A 21,547-nucleotide genomic window follows, 5' to 3' on the forward strand; every position below is an offset into this window, starting at 1 on the left:
GATAGTCAAATTATTTCCCCAACGTGACGTAGTAACTCTGTCCTACGAAGAAATTTTGTCTGCATTAGATGCATATTTCAAAGAATCAGTCAATGTAGTTACGAAACGGTATATCTTCTTTCGTACAAAGCATACGGCAGGTCAGACTAATCGGGAGTGGGTTACAACCTTGCAAGGCCTTACTAGGGATTGTGCTTTTGAGTGTCAATGTGGACTCCCATATTCAGATATTATGGTACGTGATGCAATTGCACAGAACGTTTCTGATGTTCGTATAAGGGAACAGATTTTGAAAGTAGTCAGTCCCTCTCTTCAACAAGTGATGGACATCTTGGATCGGCGGACACACTTGACTTTGCTCAGGAATCATTTGAAACTTCGCCAGCCGTGTGTCAGGTTAATCGGCCCGCCGGGCGAGCTGCACGGAGCAGTAAACAGCCTTCGCGCCCGTCCGCACAGCTGCCGCCAAGCTCTCCACTACGTGTGCCGCGCAAGCAAGCAAATGCAGTGCTAAAGTCATGCCCGCGGTGTGCCACTAGACATTCGCGTGAGAATTGCCCGTCACGCCAAGCTATTTTCTTTTACTGTAATAAAAAGGGACATGTTCAGAGTGTTTGCCAGAAAAAGCTCAGATCAGAAACTCCAAACCATTCCAGGCCCTTCGCTTCGCGCCGGAATCGGAATCGAACCAAGGATACTCAGGCTCGCAAAACTTCGGCCATGGAAATTCATGTAGTTCATTCCACTCCGCCCAGTGCCACTCTCTCTAACAGTGACTGTGTTCGTCCCACAAATACTGTGCGTCGACATCGCCGGAACTCCCGTCAAGTCGCAAGTGATTTTGTAGCAGTGTCAGTTCACATTGCACGAGACAGGCGCTCTTGTCGTCAGCAGGACAATAAACTTTATGTAGACTTTGACATTAACGGCAAAGTGATAACATTCCAGCTCGATACCGGAGCTGCAGTTTCACTGATCAATCAAGACACAAACAGCTGGGCACACCTCCATTGCATGCTGCAAATGTTCAGTTAACTAGCTATTCAGGTCAAGAGATCCCTGTGTTAGGACAGTGCAGCCTTCTTGAAACATACAAAGGACAAACACAACTTGTGTCATTTTATATCCCTCGTTCTTCTTCTGCAGTGAACTTGTTTGGTTTCGATTTATTTCAGTTGTTTGAATTGTCTATAGTAAATCAGGTCCTATCAGTGAACCTGACTGTGCCTTCAGACAGTGTTTCTCGCCTGTGTGAAGAATTTGCAGAAATTTTTGCACCGGGCCTCGGTTGTGCTAAGAACTATAAAACGCATTTGGAACTAAAAGTAAACGCACAACCGTAATTTTACAGAGCGTGCAATGTTCACCACGCATTGCGTGATGAGGTTGCAAAAACATTACACGATTTGAAATCACAAGGTGTAATTGAACGTGTGCAGGCTTCTCTCTGGGCATTACTCTTAGTAATTTTGCCAAAACCTTCGGGAAAATTGAGACTTTGTTTGGACTTCAAGGTAACAGTGAATCCGCAACTAGTGATTGCAACTTTTCCTTTATTCCGCCTGGAAGACCTAGCAGATGCGTACTAGCAAATACCGGTGGACGAAGAATCCCAGCGCGTTTTGGTGGTTAACACGCATCTGGGTTTGTATCAATTCAAACTACTGCCATTCGGGTGTGCATCCGCCCCTGCATTGTTTCAGCAATATCTACAAACTGTTTGTGCGGCGGTCCCTACTGCAGCAAACTATCTCGACGATATTGTGATCTCCGGAGAGACGGAAGAAGAACATTTAGCCAATCTCAGAACATTATTTCAGGTCTTGCGACAAAATGGTCTTTGATTACGGAAGGACAAATGTGTGTTTTTTGCTCGTGACTTGCCATACCTGGGCCATGTACTCAATGCCCAAGGCATACAGCCCAGTCCCGCGCACCTCTGTGCCATACAGGACTTGGCTTCGCCGCAGAATTTGAAGCAGCTGCAGAGTGTGCTGGGAAAAATCAACTATTATCACCGATATGTGCCGCATGCCTCTTCCACTTCAGCTCCGCTTCATCGCTTACGCCGTAAAGGTGTTCCGTTCGTTTGGACGAAGGAATGCGAACGCGCCTTTCGCCGTTTGAAATCGGCGTTGCTTTCCAATACTTGCCTTACGAGATTCGATCCCCAGAAGCCCCTTTTGTTGATGGTGGATGCATCGGATTTCGGGATCGGTGCTCTGCTTGCGCACAAAGATGGCTCGCACGATCGCCCTATTGCCTTTGCGTGCAAATTGCTCTCGTCTGCGCAAAGAAATTATTCACAGATCGAGAAAGAAGCATTGGCTCTCGTATTTGGTGTTACAAAGTTTCATGACTTCTTGTATGGTCGTCCCTTTACAATAATCACAGACCACAAACCTTTGACATCGCTTTTTCATCTGAACAAGCCTGTACTTCCACGTACTGCTCAGAAATTCATTCGCTGGTCTATTTTCCTCTCGCAGTACCGCTACGATATCTTGTATCGGTCCACTGCTAAGCACGGAAACGCCGATGCGTTGTCCCATTTGCCTGTTGCTCAGGATAGGGCATTTGATTCCTTCGAACTTGCTTGCATGTTCATTGATTCAGAAACCGATGACGTGGTCGAATCGTTTCCCATTGATTTTCGTCGTGTAGCTACAGCCACAACTGCCGACCCTGTCCTTGCTACCGTTCTGCGTTTTGTTGCTACGCAATTGCCCTTGTCAAAGTCATGGATCGGGGACCCGTTGGTTCGCCGATTCTTTGCTCACAAGGAGAGACTTTTTGTTCCATGTGGTGTTTTGCTGTTGCGTTCTGATAATGATCAGTCCAGGGTCGTGGTCCCACGTTCGTTAAAGTCCTCTGTCTTACGGCTTCTCCACCAAGGACATTGGGGTATAGTGAGAACGGAACTACTTGCTCGTCAGCACTGTACTTGGTTCGGAATCGATGCCGCGATTACGACTATGTGCTCTTCTTGCATGGTGTGTGCCGAAGGACAATCAGCACCACTGCGGAAATTCTTTGCGTGGCCAAAAGCCACTTTCCCTTGGCAACGCTTACACAGAGATGTTGCTGGTCCATTCTCGAATGTTCGATGGTTGGTTGTAATAGATTCATTCAGAAATTTTCCTTTTCTTGTCCAGATGTCTTCCACGACGTCATCTGCCACCATCCAAGCGTCATCTGCTATCTTTTGCATTGAAGGTCTTCCATAGACTATTGTTTCCGACACTGGCCCACAATTCATGTCCGCAGAATTTCAGTCATTCTGCAAGGCCAATGGTATTCAACATCTGACGTCCGCGCCGTTTTCGCCACAGTCCAACGGTGCCGCTGAACGGTTGGTCAGGACTTTCAAGTCACAGATGTTGAAGTTGAAAGAGTCGCATTCTCGAAAGGACGCGTTATTGCTCTTTTTGTCCTCGTATCGCTCTCAGCCCCGATATGGTCGCTCGCCGGCTGAGTTGCTCCACGGTCGCCATCATCGAACCTTGATGTCTTTGCTACATCTGCCGCATCAGGTTCCTGTGCAGCGGCAGACACCTGCTTTTGTCCCAGGCGACGTTGTCTACTACCGCCACTATCGAGGTTCATGGAATTGGCTCAAAGGGCGCATTCTTCGCTGCCTTGGACGCGCTATGTATCTGGTTTTGGGGGCCTCTGGTGAGGTGCGCCTCTGTCGTCGCACGGGATCTGCCGCTCCCCGTCTGCTTTCAGCGACGGTGCCGTCCGGTCAGCGCCCCGGGGACCCATCTACTGGCTCGACTCAGCCCCAGGTGTTACCCACTCTGCCTTCCATTTTGCCCCATGGCGACGCGCCGCCGCCGCCGCCTGTTCTCCCGCCGGCGACGCCCGCAGTGGACGCGTCGCTGCAGCCGTCGGGCGCCTCCCTGGGTCACGCGCCGCCGATCGCTCCCCCGGACCAGTTGTCCTCCGACATGGAACTCTCGCCCGCTCCGGACCATATGTCGTTTTCGCCCGTCGGGTGCCCCGGCCCGATGGAGGTCGACCCTTCGGCCCCTCCTGTCTCTTTACGGGCGCATACACCGCATGTTGGCGTGCTCCCTGGAGCAGGTTTTCAGGCGTTCCCTAGCTCCCCGCGGTCCGAATGGCAGGGTGCGGGTGGTACAGCCTCGCCTGTTAGGCTCTCCACCCCGTCGCATACGTCAATATGTGGTCCTCCCCACGGCGGGCGCAGGCCTTATACCACAACCGTCCGCCGATTTGCGGGGGAGGAATGTGGTGTCACCGTCAGACACCACACTTGCTAGGTGGTAGCCTTTAAATCGGCCGCGGTCCGTTAGTATACGTCGGACCCACGTGTCGCCACTATCAGTGACTGCAAACCGAGCGCCGCCACACGGCAGGTCTAGTCTAGAGAGACTCCCTAGCAATTGCCCCAGTTGTACAGCCGACTTTGCTAGCGATGGTTCACTACCTACATACGCTCTCATTTGCCGAGACGACAGTTTAGCATAGCCTTCAGCTACGTCATTTGCTACGACCTAGCAAGGCGCCATATTCCGTTACTATGTCTTCTGAACAGATAATATTGTAACTCATGTACCGTCAAGAGCGACGTTCATCATTAATGGATTAAAGTTAAGTATGAAACTAATTCCGTCCGCTTTCTGAATTCTAATTCCTTGTCATGTTCCAGACCTCACGTTAGTATAGTTCTGCCCTCTTCACGCCAGCCTGCGTGAGCTAAAACGCGTGCATTTCGGCCTCCTCTAGTAACATGGAGTTGGCACTTCTGCCAACACAACAGAACCCGTTCCAATAGTTTCGATCACTTTCACATTGGTGAACGGCACATACGATAATTACCAAAATAACACTTTTGACAGAATTTATTGCGTACTGTAGTCACTGCCATAGACCAATATAAAAAAATGTTACTGGTTATTTTATTTCAGACACTTCGGCTGTGGTGTAAAGCTGCTGTAGGTACTGTAGGTACACTGTTAAATGGCCGGAATATTCCTACAGTGAACACCCAAGAGCCATGTTAATGGAAGCAATAGATAGAGCAAACCATTTCGAATGCTGATGCAGTTTTTCTCAGCTGCAGTCGTATACAGAACTGACATGTAACTTGAAATACAATCTTAGGCTGGTGTCTTTCTTTAGCGACGAGAGGTGTCGAATGTCTTTGCAACTGATTTGCGAAGTTCTGTTAATGATTTGTTTGTTAGGTGTTACGGCTTGGCACACATGGTAAAAGCATTAACTATTAAAATTTTGTTCGTGGCAGCGTTCACGTGTTGAGTCAGTGGAGACGCACCTACTGCGACCTGTTTCACAAAGGCCATATCCTCGATGGGATTGTAGGTGAGCGTGATTTCTTTGTTTTTTCGTGCATTTGCACTGTACCGTTATTAGCGAGTTAACACTCCTTACCTTCACAGGTGGATGAATGAGTAGTTCACTGGATTCTTGACGCTTACTCAAATCTGTGTACTAATTCATTTTTCCTCCAAAAGCAAAGCTCAACCAGCATTCTCCTAGAAAAGGCCTCATAGGTATCAACAAACTTAACTTCTGTATCTGTCTAGCAAATATCCGCTGATTTCAGCGAAGGCTTCTCACCATTTATATGTCTTCTATTTATATTATTTGCTGAATCAGAAATTTACATTGAGAACTCTAGTTTAATAAGTCCGCCTTAAGATTACTGTATCATCAATGTTGCGATTTACAAGATGCTGAAAAGGACTTGGATTCAAGATTAGAACAATTCTGCCGCATGAAATTTACACATTAAGCTATGTTACGTCGCCTATTTGATTGTCAAACACTTGTCTGGCGAGTGTGAATTCACGGGAGTAAGGAAATGCATCAAGACTACAGATATACTCGTTACTTCATATCGCTGCCAACTCGCACGCTAACAGAGAGTAACGTGCAGTTCCTTGTTACCGACCTGATCAGCTGACACACATTGGTGGAATTCGAAAACTACCGAGTGTAGCATTAATAGGCGTGCAGACGACACGAGTGTAAAGAAATGTTATAAGGAGATCCGAACCGGCACTTCGAGTCGCGAGGAGTATTCGGTACTTTGCAGCGAACACATATGATATGTAAAAGGTCTACCCGTCAGTTACTAAGTACTGTAATCTTTATGGCAAGAAATTACGAGTTCAGAGTCGTGTCCCTCTTAGAACCTACCAAAGTCTTTGACAATATCGACTTCAAAAATGGTTCAAATGGCTCTGAGCACTATGGGACTCAACTAAATGGTTCAAATGGCTCTGAGCACTATGGGATTCAACTGCTGAGGTCATTAGTCCCCTAGAACTTAGAACTAGTTAAACCTAACTAACCTAAGGACATCACATACATCCATGCCCGAGGCAGGATTCGAACCTGCGACCGGAGCGGTCTTGCGGTTCCAGACTGCAGCGCCTTTAACCGCACGGCCACTTCGGCCGGCAATATCGACTTCGATGTCCTACTTTTCGAACTTAGTACCTTACAGTTCTCGCCAAGTGAAGTTCAGTGGTTTCGATCGCACCTGACGTCCACCAGCATGCCTCATGTTCAGCGCCATAAAGTCACAACGGAGGCAGGTAGTATCAGGTGTCCTCCAGGGTTCAGTGTTGGGTCCCATAAGTATCTGACGTGTCATCAGTTTTGCACTACTGCGAATGCTACACGTACGCTGATGATCTCAAGTTCTCTCTATTGACGACGACCGCGAAGACAGCTACCGAGAACCTCAATGCCGACCTATGTGCACTGCAAAAGTTGCGGAAAAAGTAGGGCGAAAGCTCATCCTATCCTAAACCAAGACATACTAGCCAACGAGGTATCACAAAAAGTATTAAAAGCTTTTTTGAGAGACCTACAAGCCTAGTTAAATAGAAAACACCGATTGCGACCACAGCTCCGGTCCCATACCGCCCGTTCGTGGATAGGTCGACTTCACAGTTGGAATCCGCCACGACCGGGACTAGGGGGACTGGGGTGATCCCGTATATGACAACGCACGAACCATGACGTAGAATAGAGAGTAGATTTAGGCAATTAGAATAGGATAGTAAATTAGGAACCTGCAGCGATAAACCACCCTTGCCTGCCCGGTGCCAGGGGCACGCCCATAGGGATTAGCTCTATGGGCAAGGCTTCCAAAGTAGGTTTATAATTACACTGGCACAATTGTAACGCTGCAGGCAGTTAGTACTAACCCTTTTGTAGTAACTAGAATTCAAGCTAACTTAAAATAAGAAGTAGTCTGCCTAGTAGTAACCGCATAACTGTAATTAAGTATAATGTAGAAGCTGCTATTGTATAAAGTAGGAACATAGGACCCACTAATCAATAAGGTGGTTGGTCAATCTTGTATAATTATTATTGTGTTATGAAATAAAGAATTAAAAAAAAAAACAAGAGGTACTGGTTGGTCATTCTAGACTCATTAGACAAAAATATTTGTAATTCCTGTGTCTTTAACCTTTCAGCAAGTAGTCTAGGAGTAATAGTTCTTAGGTAACTATGGTAAGGAAATGTACTGTATATGTGAAAGCCTGCTCCTATATAAGAGATGGCCTAATGGTCCTAATACGATCAGGTCAAATAAAAAAGTAGATAAAATTAGCACTGAGCTTGTACGCCCTGAGAATAGAAGTCGCTTTTGGGAATCGCTAGCAAAAGATTTGTTTACTTTTTCACTGCGATAGAGACCTCGTGTTTGGTGGGTGTAGACGCACCTGCCACGACCTGGTCGAGGTAGGTCATGTCCTGGATGGCGTCGTAGGTGATGGCGCCGCCGTGCTTGCGCACGACCGCGTCCACCTCAGCCCGGACCCGCTCCTGGACGTCATGGTGCAGCGCCAGCTCGTGCAGGCAGAAACTCATCGTCGTCGACGACGTCTCGAAGCCCGCCGCGAAGAACACGAAGCACTGCGCCGTCATCAGCTCGTGGGTAAACTCTGCAAACAGGAGGCGGCGTCTGTATCTTACCAGGAAAACTCAGCTGCGAGGATTGGTAGACTCCAGACAGAGAGATGCCAAAGGAGACACGTTTGGCTGACGAAGGTACAATATATGAATTCTTCAATGACAATCATAACTCAGTCTTGAAGAAATAAATCTCAGAAAACCAAAAGATATTGTCGTGATACCTATTAACGCTGTCAGTGGCAACGAATTTAGCTTCCAGACCCTCAAGGCTGACACAGGAGCTGCAAGTGGTTGTAGTGCAGATATAAGTGATACGCTCAAAAATGAATGCTTCCGTTTCTGGATGTTCTGGTTCAAAAATGGTTCAAATGGCTCTGAGCACTATGGGACTCAACTGCTGTGGTCATAAGTCCCCTAGAACTTAGAACTACTTAAACCTAACTAACCTAAGAACACCACACAACACCCAGCCATCACGAGGCAGAGAAAATCCCTGACCCCGCCGGGAATCGAACCCGGGAACCCGGGGATGTTCTGGTCGTATGTAAAGTACACAAGCGGCAAGACGCAGTCAATACCTTCGCTGCGCAGTGCCGATGGTACTGTTACCGACGACTGTGCCGCTAAAGCGGAGTTATTGAACGCAGTTTTCCGAAATTCCTTCACCAGGGAAGACGAATGGAATATTCCAGAATTTGAAACACGAACAGCTGCCGCCATGAGTTTCTTAGAAGTAGATACCTTAGGGGTTGCGAAGCAACTGAAATCGCTTGATACGGGCAAGTCTTCAGGTCTAGATTGTATACCGATTAGGTTCCTTTCAGATTACGCTGATACAATAGCTGCCTACTTAGCAATCATATACAACCGCTCGCTCACCGATAGATCTGTACCTACAGATTGGAAAATTGCGCAGGTCGCACCGGCGTTTAAGAAGGGTAGTAGGAGTAATCCATCGAACTACAGACCTATATCATTGACGTCGGTTTGCAGTAGGGTTTTGGAGCATATACTGCATTCAAACATTATGAATCACCTCGAAGGGAACGATCTATTGATACGTAATCAGCACGGTTTCAGAAAACATCGTTCTTGTGCAACGCAGCTAGCTCTTTATTCGCACGAAGTAATGGCCGCTATCGACAGGGGATCTCAAGTTGATTCCGTATTTCTAGATTTCCGGAAAGCTTTTGACACCGTTCCTCACAAGCGACTTCTAATCAAGCTGCGGGCCTATGGGGTATCGTCTCAGTTGTGCGACTGGATTCGTGATTTCCTGTCAGGAAGCGCGCAGTTCGTAGTAATAGACGGAAAAATCATCGAGTAAAACTGAAGTGATATCAGGTGTTCCCAAGAGAAGCGTCCTGGGACCTCTGCTGTTCCTGATCTATATAAATGACCTGGGTGACAATCTGAGCAGTTCTCTTAAGTTGTTCGCAGATTATGCTGTAATTTACCGTCTAGTAAGGTCATCCGAAGACCAGTATCAGTTGCAAAGCGATTTGGAAAAGATTGCTGTATGGTGTGGCAGGTGGCAGTTGACGCTAAATAACGAAAAGTGTGAGGTGATCCACATGAGTTCAAAAAGAAATCCGTTGAATTCCATTACTCGATAAATAGTACAATTCTCAAGGCTGTCAATTCAACTAAGTACCTGTGTGTAAAAATTACGAACAACTTCAGTTGGAAAGACCACATAGATAATATTGTGGGGAAGGCGAGCCAAAGGTTGCGTTTCATTGGCAGGACACTTAGAAGATGCAACAAGTTCACTAAAGGGACAGCTTACACTCCACTCGTTCGTCCTCTGTTAGAATATTGCTGCGCGGTGTGTGATCCTTACCAGGTGGGATTGACGGAGGTCATCGAAAGGGTGCAAAAAAGGGCAGCGCGTTTTGTATTATCACGTAATAGGGGAGAGAGTGTGGCAGATATGATACGCGAATTGGGATGGAAGTCATTAAAGCAAAGACGTTTTTCGTCGCGGCGAGATCTATTTACGAAATTTCAGTCACCAACTTTCTCTTCCGAATGCGAAAATATTTTGTTGAGCCCAACCTACATAGGTAGGAATGATCATCAAAATAAAACAAGAGAAATTAGAGCTCGAACAGAAAGGTTTATGTGTTCGTTTTTCCCGCGCGCTGTTCGGGAGTTGAATGTTAGTGATATAGTATGATTGTGGTTCGATGAACCCTCTGCCAAGCACTTAAATGTGAATTGCAGAGTAGTCATGTAGATGTAGATGTTTTGGTGTACAGAATGGATGATGGGACACTGGGACACAGTGTTTATCGAAAGCCTACGCACACGGACTGTTGCCTGCATGCTTCTAGCTATCATACATCGTTCCAGCGTACGGGGGTCCTGCGAGAAGAGCTTATGCCATTTCAGATCGAAAACGCTTGACACAATAATTGGACCATCTCAAGGTTGTGTTCAAGCAGAATGGCTATACAGATAAATAGATCTGTCGTGCTTTCCAGTATGGACCTTCGCCTGAACCACCAGAATATACCTGCAAATCGGTGGCTTTTCTACCTTTTGCTGAGAGCATTTCATCGAAGATAGGAAGAATTCTAAAAAGATATCACATCAAAAGTATTTTTCGTCCGCCAGCCAAGATTAGAGCACTTCTTGGCTCTGTTAAGGATTACTTGGGTTTGAGTAAGCCCGGTGTGTACAAGATCCCTTGCCACTGTGGGAAGGCTTATATTGGTCAGGCAATCTGGACCATTCAGAACCAATGTGTTGAGCACCAGCGGCACACACGTTTGCTTCAGCCTGAGAAACCTGCAGTGACGGAGCACCGTCTCACTGAGGGACACAGAATGCTGTACGACGAGACACAAATGGTTGCCCCTTCTTCTCGCTATTGTGACTGTGTTTTAAAAGAATCCATAGAGATTGGTTTATCTGATAATCTTATTAATAGCGACAAGGGTTACCTTTTAAGTAAGACTTGGAACCCGGTGTTATCAGACATTAAAAAACAACGGTCTGTGTTTCGATCGTCAGAATAATTTTTAATTTTTGATAGCGATATCTCGATTTCGCCTCTTTCCACCACTGGCGGCGCGGTATGTTTACTTGCGCTAGAGGGCAGTTACGACACCTTCAAACGCACGCGTTGTGGGCCTTCTGCGGCCTATATAGGGGCCGCCGCTTGCGCTGAGAAATCAGTTCCGGCGAGATCGAGTACCAGCACTCTCACCTGAAGATGGTGGCCAGTTGGAACGCTGAAATATTGTGTCAAGATGACGTTATGATCCGGCTGCACACCCGAGAAGAATATTATGAAATGTTCGTATGGCAGTCGGCTGCGGTGGCCGTGCGGTTCTAGGCACTTCAGTCCGGAACCGCGTGACTGCTACGGTCGCTGGTTCGAATGCTGCCTCGGGCATGGATGTGTTTGATGTCCTTAGGTTAGTTGGGTTTAAGTAGTTCTAAGTTCTAGGGGACTGATGACCTCAGATGTTGAGTCCCATAGTGCTCAGAGCCATGTGAACCATTTTTCGTATGGTACTGATCACTGGGAGACCCCACCTGAGGAAGTGGGGAAGTGACCCCCCCCCCCCTTGCATGGCAGTCAGATGCGCTGACCAGCTTAGGCGATGGACAGTGATTTACTGTAGCTATTAGTGTCCCTGCGATTGAGCGACAGTTGAATCTGAGATTCTATACAGTATTTTCCACTGCATCGTTCTATCTTTTACCCATAATATACCGTAGACCCCTAGACCAAAGAGCACGCTACCAAGTGGTTGGAAGAAATTACAGTCCACACCCGCTTACAAGAAGGGTATCAGGGAATGCACAAAACTACCGTCAAAATGTTTGACATTTATCTGCACCAGAGACTTAGCACATATTCTAAGCTCCAACTTCGTTTCATGAACAGAATGCCATGCCAGCCAACATGGATTGAGTCGGAATTGTTGATTCAAAACTAAACTCTAACTCTGAACACACAGCATCCTGGAAAACGTGGATCAACGCTGGCAGGTAGATGCAGTACCTCTTAATATGCGAAAAGCATTTGACACAGTACCACACCAACCTTTCTTAACGAATGTACTGTAATGCTGCGAGACATGGCATGGGCTGGTGGTTCTCTGCTGCAGGAGGATCGTGACGTAGATGAAGAAGGTAGCCGAATATTTTGACTGTTGTTGACTGTTAACCAGAGACAGACAAAGCCTTCGCAAGCTGCGATATAGCCCGCAAATGCCAGAACGCCATGTCATTACTGAGACCGGCCATCGTCGAAGGACTTTATATTGTGATCAAAGACCGGAATAAAAAAAAACATTTCTACAACAGAGTTGTAGATGGTCATTACTGATTGAAACCGGTCATCTTCGAGGAACTTTATATACTGATCAGAGACTGAAATAAAAAAAATTTGAAGGAGTAGTGTGCCTGCAGTAAGCAGATGACGGGCTATAGTTGCACAACCCTCCAGCCAAGCGCACCAACGTGGACACACTGCTGTAAGTGCTTCTCGAAGACGCAGTCCTATAGCAAGCAGGATTGGCCACTAGCGCATTCTGTTGTTATTGCCGAATTAGGGTGTCGTGGCAGCGATCCAGCTCAGATGGCTGGAGCGGGGCAGGCTGGTGGCCGGCCTAACCAGAGCAGGCCGTGGTATCTGAGTGACGAACCCTGGACTGGTGGGTGGGGCGCTCGGTCTGGCGACGTCAGACAGGAGCTTGGGGTGCCGCACTTCGTACCTCGGATCATAAGAGGAGGACAGGACCCCAGCAGGTGCTCTCGTGGAGACGGTGACAGAGTGGAGGTAACCTTATGGTTAGATCAACAGGCAGTGTCGGTGGTTCGCAGCCTGGCTGCGTCAAAAGAGTATCGGCGACCCAGTGACAGGGGCTGACATTGGTAGGCATCGCAGTGTAGCCCACTTATGATGACTACGTGTTCGGTTGGCGTACACACACCATCAGATTGTTTGACTTGTAGCTCTAACGAAGTAGGCGAGTGTCAGCAATATGTCTCGTGGTCTTATCGTGGCGTGTTTATCTTAGAGTAGCAGATTGACGGTGACCAACTTTAAACAGAACTTGATTAATTTTCACATACATTTATCAAAATAATAACAAGCATAAAAATTACTTAACTTGCTTCTGGATGCTATATACAATTGACAATCTGAAGTTCCTTTGGTCCTGGTACTTTAATCTTATTCTCACATATCTCTGATACTTGACAAAGTGTCTATTCATTTATCTTATAATCTTATTAGGCGCAGACTGAAACTTGACTATAGACTGGTAAAGGCTAATGTCGACTGGTACAGACTGGTGCAGACAAATGCAGACTGACTAATCGGAGGTTTGTACACTCGTTATAGTATGTCTCGCGTTCAGGTATCACTGCGCGAGTGTGATCCGCGAGGAGAAAATTTTCTACGTTAGCAGCAATCTCACTGGCTGCGTTACATACACTCCTGGAAATTGAAATAAGAACACCGTGAATTCATTGTCCCAGGAAGGGGAAACTTTATTGACACATTCCTGGGGTCAGATACATCACATGATCACACTGACAGAACCACAGGCAGATAGACACAGGCAACAGAGCATGCACAATGTCGGCACTAGTACAGTGTATATCCACCTTTCGCAGCAATGCAGGCTGACGATGTACCGTGCACTATTCAGTGTCCCCTCGACGATCACCAGTGGTGTACGGCCAGTGTAGGAGATCGCTCCCCACACCATGATGCCGGGTGTTGGCCCTGTGTGCCTCGGTCGTATGCAGTCCTGATTGTGGCGCTCACCTGCACGGCGCCAAACACGCATACGACCATCATTGGCACCAAGGCAGAAGCGACTCTCATCGCTGAAGACGACACGTCTCCATTCGTCCCTCCATTCACGCCTGTCGCGACACCACTGGAGGCGGGCTGTACGATGTTGGGGCGTGAGCGGAAGACGGCCTAACGGTGTGCGGGACCGTAGCCCAGCTTCATGGAGACGGTTGCGAATGGTCCTCGCCGATACCCCAGGAGCAACAGTGTCCCTAATTTGCTGGGAAGTGGCGGTGCGGTCCCCTACGGCACTGCGTAGGATCCTACGGTCTTGGCGTGCATCCGTGCGTCGCTGCGGTCCGGTCCCAGGTCGACGGGCACGTGCACCTTCCGCCGACCACTGGCGACAACATCGATGTACTATGGAGACCTCACGCCCCACGTGTTGAGCAATTCGGCGGTACGTCCACCCGGCCTCCCGCATGCCCACTATACGCCCTCGCTCAAAGTCCGTCAACTGCACATACGGTTCACAAGACTGCGATGGAGCTCCGTATGCCACGGCAAACTGGCTGACACTGACGGCAGCGGTGCACAAATGCTGCGCAGCTAGCGCCATTCGACGGCCAACACCGCGGGTCCTGGTGTGTCCGCTGTGCCGTGCGTGTGATCATTGCTTGTACAGACCTCTCGCAGTGTCCGGAGCAAGTATGGTGGGTCTGACACACCGGTGTCAATGTGTTCTTTTTTCATTTCCAGGAGTGTATTAATACGCGGATCGGCGGAAGCAGAATTTGGTCTGTCTTTATGGCAGTGCCATCTAGTAGAGTGGAGACGGACGAGCGCTGTGCCTGCGCTGTTGTGCTTAGCGGGGCGCGCTCTAGTGGGAAAGTTGTGTACGCGCTGACTACGCCGGACTATGGACGCAACAATATATATATATATATATATATATATATATATATATATATATACAGGGTGGTCCCGAATTCATGGTACAAACTTTAATGGTAGGTACAGGACATTGTAACAAGGATTTATTGTATAGGAATGTATAGTCGCAGGTGACGCGGTGAGGCGTAAACAGGGGAAAGAGAAATGGAGTGATCGGTTGGTGTCACTGCCGGTAGAGGGCAGTAGATGAACATGATGTATCGCAGTAGGGACAAGCGCCATTCACAATTGTGCTGCCGTAGACGATGGGTGACTTTACGTATGCAGAAAAAGCAGACATGCATTACATGTACGGCCGTGCAAATGGTAACGCCAGAGCTGCGTTACGAATGTATCGCGCGGAGTATCCTAATCGACGAATGCCGGATCATAGAATTTTTCAACGGTTACATCGTCCACTTTGTGAAACAGGTACGTTCGACGTCAACAGACATGACGCTGGTCGATTAAGAGCTGTACGCACTCCACGACTGGAAGAACGCATCTTGAACATAGTGGCTGATAGACCCGAGTCAAGCACAAGAACTGTTGCGCGTGACGTACATGTGAGTCATCAGACTGTATGCAGAGTGTTAAATGAAAATCGCTTACACCCCTTCCATTTTCAAAAAGTACAAGCATTGAATCCGGCAGATTATCCTCTTCGCGTGAACTTCTGCCAGTGGTTGTTGCAGCAATGTGCGTTGCAGCCGGATTTCGTAGGTCATGTGCTATTTACAGATGAAGCGACATTTTCACGCGAGGGTGTCTTTAATGCGCACAATTCCCATGTGTGGGCAACAGATAATCCACATGCAACGCGTCCACATGCGTATCAACAACGTTTCGGTATTAATGTGTGGGCTGGTATTGTGAACGACTTTTTGATTGGGCCATACTTACTACCCACGCGACTCTGTGGCGAAAGCTATCTTATTTTTCTGCAAGAAGTGTTACCAGAACTGCTGCAAGATGTTCCGCTCGCCATTCGTAACCGCATGTGGTTTCAGCACGATGGAGCGCCAGCACACTTCAGCACTGCTGTACGGAATTACCTGAATGCCACGTTTGGTGCTAGATGGATTGGGCGTGGTGGACCAGTCCCTTGGCCACCCCGATCTCCTGATTTCTCTTGCCTCGATTACTTTTTATGGGGACATCTTAAGAGCCTTGTTTATGAGACTCCAGTTGACTCAGATGAGGATCTCGTTGCTCGCATATCTGTAGCTGCTGCAGGTGTGCGTGAAATACCAGGCATCTTTGAACGTGTACGCCAATCGCTGCACCGACGCTGTCAAGCATGTATCGCTCATGGTGGACGCAATTTTGAACACTTACTGTAAACATGACACTTGTCAACAACGATTTCAATAAAATCTTTCGTTTTCCTTTCGGCCGTTATTTCCCCTGTTTACGCCTCACCGCGTCACCTGGGACTATACATTCCTATACAATATATCCTTGTTACAATGTCCTGCACCTACCATTAAAGTTTGTACCATGAATTCGGGACCACCCTGTATATATATATATATATATGTGTGTGTGTGTGTGTGTGTGTGTGTGTGTGTGTGTCTGTGTCTGTGTCTGTGTCTGTGTGGTCAAACGTGGTTTGTCAGTATGTATGACAACTGCTGCCACGTAGTGAAGGGCCACTGAAACGTCATGAAGACTTGGTGATTTCCCAGAGCTGTCAGGAAGCTGTTTGTATAACGAAATGCTGAATCTGCTCGGTGTCATCAGTGTCCTGAAAATGGCAACAGGTTCGTGTCCAGAACTTTACTATTAGAGTACGATACAATTTGTTCCTGGCCAACAGAAGTCTACTGGCATCAAACTTAGGCCTTAATTTGAGGGAGATATTTCTGAAAATGTACGTTTGAGGACGGCTCTGTATGGTAGCGAATCATGGACAGTAGGAGCACCGAATCGGAAAACTGCTAAGATTAGATTTTACAGAAGAATGTTGAGAGTCAGATGCAACGATAAAATAAATGAGGAGCTTCTCCGGAAAACTGGCGAAGAAATGAACGTATGTAGAACACTGATAAGGGGAACGGACGGGATGACAAGATACGTGTTACGACATCAGGGAATAACTTCCGTGATACTAGAGGGGGCTGTGGAGGGTGGAGACATTTGAACGCACCCAACAATTAGCTGGGGCTACTATGATATCAAGGTTTGAATTTGGGGGGTGGCGCATCAAACCATGACTAAGAAAAGAGAAAAAGAAACAAAAAATAGTTATCAAACGGAATCTGTGTCTGGCTTGAAGATCTCTTGGCAGGGAGGAGGCAGTGGGTTATTTTGAATGGAGAGTCATTTAATGTACGTAGAAGTAAATGAAGGCATAGCGCAAGGAAGTTTATCAGGGCCCTTGGCCCTATAAACAGTTGCTGCTGGAACCACTATAATAAGATCAGACTATTTGTAGTGCGCAAAGACGCAGTTAGGCAGTGATTCGTCGAAAGCATTAACGCAAATGCTGGTTAATGGAAAGTATCTCCTTCCATTTACATCACAGCTTGTTGAAGAAAATATATGTAGATTCCGAATGGTATGTCTCGCACTAGTTGAGGCACAATGAGGACACAGTCCAGGTAAACAGTATATGACAGTGTATTTAAAAGCGCATAAACCAAAATAGTCCTCCTTTGGGGAAAAGTAAATCACTACAATAATTTGTGAAAGTTCTTGTTTAGCATTCAGCTTATACAAGTCTTAACATAGGGTGAAGGCCTTAAGGGAAAAACAGTAAGGGTTTAATTCACTCGTATGTAAAAGAAAATAACACAGTGAAAATTGATACGAATTTCTTTGTCTCTCCGATATAGAAGCTGTGTTCTGCTGATTATGAAGACCCTGGCGGGTGGTATTGTTTAGTGTGCCCTTAAATCATTTTTCTGTAAACGCATTCTGAGACTTGGGGTAACTGACACATCTAATTTATTAGTTGCCTTTGAAACCTCTTTCTGGTATAACTAGTAACAAATTTCATTGTCGGGTAGACAAGAATCATATCTGTAATAAAAACTGACGTTCCTCCATAAGGTGAAGTTCATGAGCACTCTGTGCTCTTGTCCAAGTTTTAACGTGTTGTTGTTGTTGTGGTCTTCAGTCCTGAGACTGGTCTGATGCAGCTCTCCATGCTACTCTATCCTGTGCAAGCTCCTTCATCTCCCAGTACCTACTGCAACCTACATCCCTTTCAATCTGCTTAGTGTATTCATCTCTTGGTCTCCCTCTACGATTTTTCCCTCCACGCTGCCCTCCAATACTAAATTGGTGATCCCTTGATGCCTCAGAACATGTCCTACCAACCGATCCCTTCTTCTAGTCAAGTTGTGCCACAAACTTCTCTTCTCCCCAATCCTATTGAAGCTGCATGCCCTCGCGAAAAATTACTGCTGTAGTTTCCCCTTGCCTTCAGCCTTTCGCAGTACCAGCACAGCAAGGCCGTTTTGGTTAGTGTTACAAGGCCAGATCAGTTAATCATCCAGACTGTTGCCCCTGCAGCTACTGAAAAGGCTGCTGCCCCTCTTCAGGAACCACGCGTTTATCTGGCCTCTCAACAGATACCCCTCCGTTGTGGTTGCACCTACGGTACGGCTATCTGTATCGCTGAGGCACGCAAGCCTCCCCACCAACGGCAAGGTCCGTGGTTCACGGGGAGGTTTTAACGTGTAAAGTAGTTTAATAGTAGGATACACTTCACTGCAGACTGAAATAGCTGTTCTGAAATTGATGAAATAATGCGTTATGGAGGGGTACTGATTATCCCCATTACCATGCGATGCTGTTTCAAAGAAAGTGATACCAAAATGGCAAATGAAATTAATTGTTGCATCTGTCAGCAGATATCTCCAAAACTAAATTCACTCCCACTGCCGATCACATACTATGACATCGCATTCCCCACGAAGCAGTCTGAAAAGTAGATAAGCTATATCAAATAGTGACAATAAGTGAACTCCAAATAATGCACCAGAAGTCGCAGAAATGGGATTAGATCGGAATTCAACAGGCGTCCTTTAATCACTCACTTCGAAACGAGACCATAAAAAATCTCTACCACACAGGTCAAACCGTTGGCATTATAACATCCTTGTTAAGACAGAAGTATTTCATACGTCTGAAACTATCATAGTTACTGGCAGATCTCGAATCACAAACGTCGAAAGAAAGAGGAAATAATTACCAGAAAACTCCAAAGGCAGGATTTGAAACGGCCGATTGTCCTCATATGTAGAAAATGTGGAGGCCAGGAAACTCGCTCAACCATTCGAATCATTTATAGAGTTTGGGCGACTGATAACAATGAAATGAGAAGCATTTCCAGTGTGCATAAAGTATATTTTTCCTTGCACCGGTATTGGAACATTTTAATTTCAGCGTAGCTTGAGCGTCTTACATCTACGAATCGACTCACATAAAATATCTGGGTGTGAGCATTTGGTTTTCTGAAGCTTTTTCGGAAACTTCTTGCTATAACTTTGCAATACACAATTATTCATTTATGAGCGGAAAAATGCTCCAGTCGGAGCAGAAATGAGGCGAATATATTCCAGTTTGAAGGAGTCAGACAAAAAAGTGGGCAATCAGCTTCCTCAGTACCAATCCTGCCATCCTCACCAAAACTGTTGGCATGAGAATGTTGTCGCTCTCTTTTAACACATTACATTCTAAATCCTTTAACTCAGATTTTCTTTGTAGTTGAGACTTCAATGCAGAATCTCCCTCTCACTGCCAGTCTCTATGCGTGTATCTCCCATCATCTCCCTTTTCTCCCATTCCTTACGGCGTATCCCACTGCCACTGTCTCCTGTTTCACTTACTCTGCCTACTTTTATGTTTCCTACCGACTACCATTATCTCCATTGTATCTTAGCAGCTCAAAAATTCTGGTGAGACCAACATGTTTTTCATCTATACGCACGTGGTAAAATTTCTTTCCAAATGTGGTCTTCCCTACACCTATACTTTGAAGTCTAGAAGGCACCAGTCACCGAAATGACTGTGAATGGTCTCCACCCATCTGTGTTTCTGGCTTCCAGTCTCTACTTTCTCTTTTCACGCCACTGCTTTTATCTCCATTCACATCTCTTTCTCCTTTACTGCCACCAACTCTCATTGACCATCAAATGCTCTCTCTTCTCCTTGAATCCCACCCCTGTTGTGCTCATCAATCTTCCTTTCATTTCACTATCACACTCTCTTGCCACCACTATCGCCGTCTCCGCTCTCTTTCTCTCTCACTGGCACTGCCTCCTCTCTCTTCCATCGTCGCTGTCTTTCTGCTTTCAGCACAAAAAAGGTCGAATATGTTAACATCCAAAAAATATTGGGGAGGAAGGCGGGATGGGAAGTGAAGAAGCTGATTGCTCACTTTTCTGTCAGGGTCTTGGACAGGAACACATTTGCCTTTTTCGTTCTCTGATAGAAGCATTCTTCAGCTTATTCCCTTCTTCTCCCTGCTACAATAGGGTTTTCAGATTATATAAAACGAGTTCTAGATGTCATTAAGAACCGCGCGGGATGAGCAGAGCGGTCTAAGGCGTTGCAGTCATGCACTGCGCGGCTGGTCCTGGCGGAGGTTCGAGTCCTCCCTCGGGCATGGGTGTGTGTGTTTGTCCTTAGGATACTTCAGATTAAGTAATGTGTAAGCTTAGGGACTGATGACCTTAGCAGTTAAGTCCCATAGGATTTCACACAAATTTTAACATTTTGTCATTAGGATTTCGACAGTTTATTTGTATATTAGACACATTTCTGTACTTTGCTACAAATAAATAACAAATAAGTACTCATAAATATAAGGCTAACACAAAATCTTTTGCTTACCATTTTTTCTGGACACTTTGCTTACCGATCGCTATTGATTGAAACGGCTCAAATTATAATTTTTTTCTTAAAAGAGAAAAAATATTATTAGGAGTATTTTACTGAATTTGTAACAGTTTTACATTACTTTTGGCAGTTATGTTCAGCTCTTTAAAGACATTTTAAGACCTTTTTACCCCTTTTCTGTCACTGCATTAGCAATTTTCACATATTTGTAAAGATATGAAGCGCCCATTACACAGGGACTGCGCATCATGAAGTTCTATTGGTGAAAATATTGTGACTAAAAACGTTGACTTCAGAACCCTTTCCATAGCTTCACTATGAGAGTTAAAACTACATTCACGCCTCAGACCGCATATTTATCTGAATTTTTTAGTGCGTAAGTGCGGTACTTTTGTACCTCTTGGTATGGGTAACGAGTAATGAACCGAAAAATGTTTCAAGATTCCGCGACAATATCATTTCAGGAAACATATGGCATAAAGTTCTACGATTTGCCATGAACAGAATTTACAGAAAATGCCATGCCCACAATTGGTACTTATGAAACCCAATAACATTGGTTTTTCTGGTGTATCTTGATAACGGATAAGGATTTGTACTCAATGTCTGAAGAACATGTATTGAGGGTTTGAACCGTTTTCTACGGTTACGTATTGAAATAATTGCGCCTCAGAGAGCAAAAACGGCTAAAATTCGGTTTTTGCGGTCTTCTGCATATGTGCGGTAACTTTGAGTCTCTGTATTTCGCTAATGGATAATCAAATCGGAAAAAGATTCGGAGGGCCCCGGGAATATCGCCTTCAGAACGTATGGTAACAATTTCGTCGATCAGTCATGAATAGGATTTATAGAAGTGATAATCCCCACAATTAGTACTTTTCGTATACACAAATCGTGGTGTTTCTGGGTATTCTCAGGAACCGCCAGTGAAAAAAATGCTGCTTTCATAAGCCGTCTAATGTCTACCCTTGAAATACACTTAAAACAGAATCAACACTAGACTTGTACAATCTGTCTCGGCTGGAGGAAGTGATGTTTAAATTTTGACCCTGTGCTGCAGGATAACTATAGATCGCCCGT

The 21,547-nt window shown here is 46.1% G+C and overlaps 2 protein-coding genes across 2 annotated transcripts in view; both read right to left on the reverse strand.

Annotated features, from left to right (window-relative positions):
* The window catches only part of LOC126199134 (cytochrome P450 6a2-like), a 259,881-nt gene that overhangs the window by 175,855 nt on the left and 62,479 nt on the right, over positions 1-21,547 (reverse strand). The gene's annotated exons all lie outside the window — the stretch shown is intronic.
* The window catches only part of LOC126199697 (cytochrome P450 6k1-like), a 71,395-nt gene that overhangs the window by 21,179 nt on the left and 28,669 nt on the right, over positions 1-21,547 (reverse strand). The window contains exon 5 of the mRNA XM_049936623.1: positions 7,728-7,949. Coding sequence (XP_049792580.1) covers positions 7,728-7,949 — 222 coding nt within the window. The remainder of the gene's footprint in view (positions 1-7,727; positions 7,950-21,547) is intronic.

Source organism: Schistocerca nitens, chromosome 8 (genome assembly GCF_023898315.1).
Source record: "Schistocerca nitens isolate TAMUIC-IGC-003100 chromosome 8, iqSchNite1.1, whole genome shotgun sequence".
Classification (NCBI taxonomy): domain Eukaryota; kingdom Metazoa; phylum Arthropoda; class Insecta; order Orthoptera; family Acrididae; genus Schistocerca; species Schistocerca nitens.